The sequence below is a fragment of the Aulonocara sp. 'chitande type north' Nkhata Bay genome, linkage group LG4, assembly GCF_057382095.1.
Source record: "Aulonocara sp. 'chitande type north' Nkhata Bay isolate Kocher_YH1m ecotype deep benthic linkage group LG4, A_spYH_male_GT1.1, whole genome shotgun sequence".
Taxonomy (NCBI): Eukaryota; Metazoa; Chordata; class Actinopteri; order Cichliformes; family Cichlidae; genus Aulonocara; species Aulonocara sp. 'chitande type north' Nkhata Bay.
In genome coordinates, this window is record NC_141347.1 from 2,092,269 (window position 1) to 2,099,461 (window position 7,193).

The following is a 7,193-nucleotide window of genomic DNA, read 5'->3' on the forward strand; positions in this document are numbered from 1 at the left end:
TCACCCTGTATGTCCTGTGCACAATGAATAAATGCGAATATTAGTATGTTGTACAAACACTGACATGATTCGTCCATCTATGATCACTCCACCCACCCTTAACTGTTGTTCCAGCAGTACAATCTCCAGCTTCGACTTCTGGATCTGCAGCTGGAGGTGCACCATTTCCATATCACACTTCCTTATCCTCCTGGCCAGATATGTTCTATACAGCTGCTTCACAGGGAGCTATTGCAACAAAGGACATAGCATTGGCATCCATAGTACATGCCTACTTAGGTTGGTTGTGAATGTGTGCTGAACAACCCACTGCGGAAAGCTTCGTTGTAGGAGTGGCTGGACCCTCTTCCTCTTCATTTGCAGCATCACTCTGCCGGGGACATAGTAGGTCCATGGTGTCATCATAGTGCCACATTGTAGTCAGTTGTTATATTTTCCACTGTACACTGTATACCTCATAGTGTGGCACTGATGCGGCCTCCTCTGTAGCAGCTGTCACTGTGTCGTCATCATGTGCCTGTGGTGGAGACATTTAACAACATTGCTGTTCCACTGTTGACACATGTAGTCTGTGGAGTATTACGAGTACTCACAACTGCATGTCGGTCTGGCTCAACAGGGGGCTGCACCAGATGCAGTACACCATCACCGTCAACTGGGGGAATATGGGGTTCATACAGGTCACTCATGACTTATGTGGGCGCAAATGGCAATTACCAGACATACCAATCACCATACACCTCATTGTCAGTATGCTCTCGGAGACAACCGACACTGAGGGAAGGCAAAATCAGTAGGTGTCAGGGTGGGAACGCCTTTATGAGCTCTATGTTGCATTGAGGTATATGTTCATATGTTACACTCATTGGGGAGGGTACGGAATGTACTACTCGCTCTGTCTCTGGGAACAGGGAGCTCACCCTGTGGGGGGTTAACACACACACACACGTATGCAAAATTAACGGACACCGCTATGCACATAATAAAGACGTACCACTGCAGCTCGGTGTGTGTGAGTCTCTCCCTGGGCCCTCACCCGTGCAGCACGTTAACAGTTCCCAAGTGTCTCAGTGTTGTCTATTCACCTAACTGTTTGATGACTGTCATTCTCTGTCAGTAGGACAGTAACTGCACTGCGACATAGTTCATTTTGGTCATGGTGACTGTGCAGAATGGATGTGTGCACGCCATGTATTGTTTTGGATTTACCCCTTATGTAGGCACTTGTGTCTTGCGGGGTTATTGACTCAGAGGATGTCCCCGCAGAGATGCCTTCAGCCACAGGGCGCCCACTGTTTTGGCTGAGGGCCAACTGCTCAGCCTCTGTGAGTGGTGGTGGTGGAGGACCCCCACCTGTTTTCCGGGCCTCCGCTTTTTTTCTGTTGGCTATAACGGGCCACATTTGAGCATACAGAGTAAGCAAGTATGTACTTGTAATGTGCTCAGATAATTTCAATAAGTGCTCACAGAGGGGAAATTACTGTGGCCTCTAACTGCAATTGATCTACATAGGACACACAGACCAAGCACTATGGCTCATGATACAATTACACCTCACCTGTTTGGACTATGTTCTTGTATTTCATTTTTACTTGCTGCCAGGTACATTTGGGGCCTGTTGGGTTGCACCTGCGCTCACATCACATCACATATTAATATGTAGCACAGGACAAATGGGGTAACATATAATGACATAACGTGTTAAATGGGTGGGAATCCCTAGATCAATGTTTACATTACCACTCACGCATTGACTCTGTCGGCTATGTTTTGCCATGCATGCTCCCTTTCCTTTGCAGCTGCGGCTGTGTTGCTTTTTTTTCTGCATGATGTGCATGCTGTCGGCATATGCTGCCATCAGAATTTCCGCCTCGAGCGCTGTGAAATACGTCGCCCGCGCCTTCTTTCCCTCCGTCTCCATGGTGACTCGCTTAATCTGTGCTCCGCTTATCAGGGCTTTATGTATCCTCGTCCGCGCGCTTCACTTGGGGTTAAAGCAACTCCGCCTTGATTGAACTAATTGTTATCAGCCTTTCTGGAACGGAATATTCCGAGTTGGACAGTTCGGGGTTACTCAACCGTGAGTGTCGTTTTTCACTCTGAGTTTTCCAAACCGGCTTCCTGAAACAGGGCCCTGGACACCAACACGCACAGACACATACCTGTTTTCATGATATATCAGTATGAATGACAAACATGTGACAAATGGGTACATGCTTTTCCGAAGGTCCTAGAGGCATGGGAATCACAAAGTGTGACCTATGCGTCCAGTAACACGCCCATGTGTTGAGATTTTGGCTAGGGCTCTCTTGCTTGTTTAAACTAAAAACAGACCCAGGAAAGGACTGAGCAACTTACGACCAATGCAATAGACTTAAAGACAAATTTAAAATTAAATGAAAGTAAAGTTAATTTTAACTGATACAGCATTCCACCTGAACCTGCATTTTATAGTGCTATCTATTCATTTTTCTTTTTAATGCTATCATCCTGTTGTTGATGTAGTACTTTACGGCAACCCAGTCTCTGCCTTTCAGAGCTGCCGGCTCTGCTTGAAGGCAGGAGTCACATACCTTTTTTACCTGGTACTTTGCAGCTTGTTATGAAATGAAACGTGTGCCGCTCAACAGCCTTCACTTCATCATTTGTCCACTTGCTTCTCACCTTCCCAGCTGTCATAAATGGAAACAAAAAACATCTGCGAAACAACAAATGCGAAAGTAAGAAAGACAATATTCTAGTTAATAATGTGAATACGGAATGTTCTTATGAATACATGACGACTGAACATGGTGTTGCGACTTTCATCCGTAAATAAAGCCGCGGCCGGCTGAGTTGGTTGTGTCCCTGTGACGCGCCTCCAATAATCCATAATGAGTCGTACTTGTACTTTGCGCATTTATTTTAAGAACAAAACAAAAACAAACATTTGCGCTTTCAATCAATTTACAACTAGCGCATGGATTAACTGGTGTGCCAAAAAATGACGGTCAACAGAAAAGTTTGCCCACAAACCACTCACCCAACACACCTGCTGCGAACACCGACATCAGGTAAATAGACTGTGACCACACCCACATACCATCACCTGAGACGCAGGTAAAGCTATACACCTGTGCCACCAAAACAAAAAGGATAAACATTGACTTTGGCTCTTACACATGGAGTCCATGTTCCTGACTTCTAACTTCTCCTGCTGTTGTCAAAAAAGCTCTCAACACTGATGTAAAGCAATCCATTTCCCAAGAAATCCAATCATATAAACCAATCAGCGCGAGGTTAGGTGACAAATAGGACAAAAATATCAAATTTGGTCAGAATAAAGATCAATTTGATGCTTTAAGGGAAAGTTTGGACTAACAAATGGTATAGCCAATTTCTTTCTGCTAAGATATTCACAAACAAGTAATTCTAATGTTTACATTGAGAAACCTTCACTCAAACTGATTGTTTTAATACAATCACAGGGCATTTCATTTATGCACTAGGCCCAACTGACACACATACTTGAAAAATAATGTGTAACCTGTTGGAAGAATGAAGTGTGTGTCACTCACTTCTTGGTCTGTAGGTTGAGACAGGATCTCAACACTTGGTGTCTGCAACAAAAGACAACAATATGTCAGACACATTTAAATCCCAAAAAACACAAATCTTGTGTTAAAATGTGTGTCCTCCATAAACATGCCAGTCCACTATTCACATGCTAATCCTTCTTTGTAATCAATGTAAGATGACATTCTGTGTTCTAACAATTATTTATTCATCTTTATTTTTCTGCTGTAGTGTAGTTTATTAAGCTACTAATTGAAAAAAAATTATATTAGAGCACAGTCTGTGTTACGCAGTTTGAAAGCACCTGATTCGCTTTAGATTCAGCCCTTGGTCCTGTCACATTTCTAGTGACATTACAGAGTACCTAATATTGTTATCATAATATACAGGTAATAATGCATAATTTTTCTTTTGGTTGCATGGTCAGACTCTTCCTGCTCCAGAGAATTTCTTTAAGGATCGAGCAAATACAGACAGCTGTCATCTGCATTTATGTACTGTGATGGATATCTCATTTTAAAAAGTACATAAATTATTAAGACTGTTATTTGAAGAAACTAAAATTCACAGAAATGTTGCCTGTACTTACCAGTTACAAGTGAACATGGCTTTGTAGTTATCAAACCTGTGACATCTTGGAAATTAATAGCCAGTTTGCAGAATCTCTCACTCACTCACTCTCACTCAAAATATTATAGCAACACACTTTCACTGATCTAAGGAGCATAATAGATTTTTGGAATATGCAGAAAAACAATTTCAGCTGTGATAAGAAAAAGCTTGAATTCAAAAATCCAACCACTCTACAGGACCCCCCCCCCCCCCTTTAATTTGTTTTTTTTTTCTTTATTTTTTTTAGTGTACTATGTCGCAGCGGTCCGCCAGGGGTGTTCTTTTTTTTTTTTTTTTTTTTTTTTTTTGTGTTTTTTAAAAAAACCAGGGTCTTCAGCCAGTGTGTGATCGGTTTTATACATGGCTATGGTCTTACGTATGCCTGTGTTGGATATGGCTGATAACGGTACGTTTAAATCTGAGACAGCTTTCAAAAACTCTGACCAACCGATGGGTCTCAAACCCTCAGAAGGTGTGTGTGGTTGTGACGGCTTTAATTAGATCATAAATGTGTGAACCAGGGATGGTGTTAATCAATAACGATTTTGTCATTGTAAGAGATCAAGTCTGGCGAACGGCTCACCACTGACAGAATAAGTTCTGCATTCCTCCTACTCCTTTTAGGTATGTGTGTTAAAACATTCTCCGCAACAAGATCCCTCACCCCTGCATCACCATGAACAGGCGATGTGTCCGCCAACTGGGGTTGCCTGTTAAATTGTTCAGGTAGTGATAAAGACAATACATTCTTTTCACGAGCACCTTGTCTCACAAGCGTGAGGTGTCTTTGGAGAATATCGCCGTATTTTTTTAGCCTTCTCAGACACATCTATGTCAGAATCTTGTAACACTTGTAACATCTCCTTGTCCAACTCATTCTGAGCCTGTTGTCTGATGCTGCTGCTGTTTTATTAAGTCCAACTGGTGTTGGGGTACCAAAAACATCTTTTGCACATGTTCCATTTTCACCTGTTTGCTATCAGACTGCTTATGAAAGGGATTGCAGCCCCTAATAACGGCAGTAAAAACCCTCCAGATTGGTTGATTGTCTTTCTCTTTTTCAAAGTTTTGATCTTTTTGTCAGCAATCAGTCTGATTGTTTTCTTTTTTAGCTGTTTGTACTGCTGATTGGTCAGTGGAATGTTACCATGCAATACGTTAAAGGCTATCTCACACAGCGCATTGATGAAATCCATGTTTGAGTTACTAATAATAGCTCCGCGTAGAGTAGGGGGAGCCCTGTATATCATCTTCAACAGAGACAGATTCCTCCGCATGCATGATGACATCCTTTCACCTTCATGGGCAAAAAGCTGAACGAATCAATCCACCGCTGGTCATAGTCCAGGTCATCAAAATCACACGGCTGCCGCTCATTATGACACTACGTGTTATGCTCTGTCTGACAAAGTACTCCAGGAGTATGTAGTTATCAAAGCCAGATTCATTATGTGCTATGAAAGTGTACCCACAAAACCTTGGGCCTCTCTAATGCTGCACGAACGCCTCCACACACTTTAATGTATTAAATGTGAACTTATTGCCCTTCAGATCAGACGCGCACACAAACTTAGCCTCATGTTTACCGTTGTGGTTTCTCGTGTCAAAATCATATAAAATATATTTATCGCTAGGCTTCTGTTTTTCAACAGGCTGTATGAACACTGATGATCGGAGTCTCCGGCTAATTTAGGCTCGCGGCAGTGCTCGCATCTAGGCTGCACACATTTGTGTGGCAATTTCTTGGATTCTCTATATGTGGTGCCGCAGTGCATGCAATGTTTCATATTATCACAGGGGATCATGTTGTGTTTTAATTCTGGTATTTTGTGTTGCTGGTAACAGTGTTGTGATTTGCAGATGCGTTTACAGTCACTGCATTTCACTGTGGGACCCGTGTGGTGTTGGCAGAGTGTGTAACATGTGTTACATCTATGTTTACAGCTGTGCTGTAATGGGGTATTATATGTACTGTAACAGAAATTACACACATAGGATGCCCCAAGAAAAGCGGCCGGGTTTAAAATCAGGTGGTAATGTTGATTATGGAGATACATCATCAACGTGTTTGTGTTTGGCTCTTCATGTGTGAAAAAACATTCCAGGCGTTTACGCCCTTCTGTGTGGTAATAGATTACAATCTTAATGTTGAAGTGGTTCTCAAATTTGCCGACATCAGAGAATGATACTTGCTGTGTGTCGCATGGCTGTAGCAAGTTTTTCTCGCTCAGAGGCTGATGAGTTTAATGAATGTGCTATGCATGAGGAGAAGCACAAATTGTTGTGTGTGTTGTTTGGTGTGTATAAATGTCTGCCTTTCTTTGAGAGAATCTCATCATAAGGGATTTGTGCCAGTCTTAAGTGAGCCCCACAACTACTGTTCTGAGCTACCGTGACAATAAACTCTAATTCATCATCACTGATAGATTTATCATTACTCTGCATAACTTGTGCAATTTGATTCGAGGAACAGATCCGGATCATAGGGGAGAGTGAGGTAAGATGAGCCAGTGGGTAAGTTGAACCACCCCTTGTATCTAGGTAACTGTGTACATGTTTTGTCATGTGACCATAAATCCAGGAAGCACTCATCATTTCCATCCTGCTATATTAAAGAGGAGCACATTGGAGAAGGGGTAAGTCTGTATTACACAAAAAAATGTTTTTTGCTTGTCAAAGTAAAATTTCTGCATATCAGGTAAATTGACTGTAATATTAAAACAAATGTATCTGTGTCTAAGATGATATATTATACATGTTGGTGGGTTTCTAAAATATAATATCATCTGAAGAAGTTTTCTAAAGATTAGCCTAAATTGCTAAGCTAGCCCGTTTTTTTCAAAATGGTGGCTATGGGGCAAAGTGAGCCAAAGGCTATGGGGTAAATTGATCCAATGGTTCAACCTACCCCACCATAAGGCACTGAAATTTATTTAAGGCTCTGACTTATTAAATAGTATTTTAGTTCAGTATACTGAACCCTTTTGTTGTATTTGTCATATGTTAACTATTATAGAAAAGATATC

At 41.8% G+C, this 7,193-nt stretch overlaps 1 protein-coding gene across 1 annotated transcript; it reads right to left on the minus strand.

The window, feature by feature from the left end:
- On the minus strand, positions 1-1,402 carry LOC147331706 (uncharacterized). The gene is made up of 5 exons (XM_086287918.1): positions 1,210-1,402; positions 594-655; positions 455-517; positions 311-370; positions 1-228 (listed from the first exon to the last, which is right to left on the minus strand). The coding sequence occupies exons 1-5, from the start codon at positions 1,400-1,402 to the stop codon at positions 1-3; spliced, it is 606 nt and encodes a 201-aa protein (XP_086144044.1).
- Positions 1,403-7,193: the final 5,791 nt, after the last annotated feature.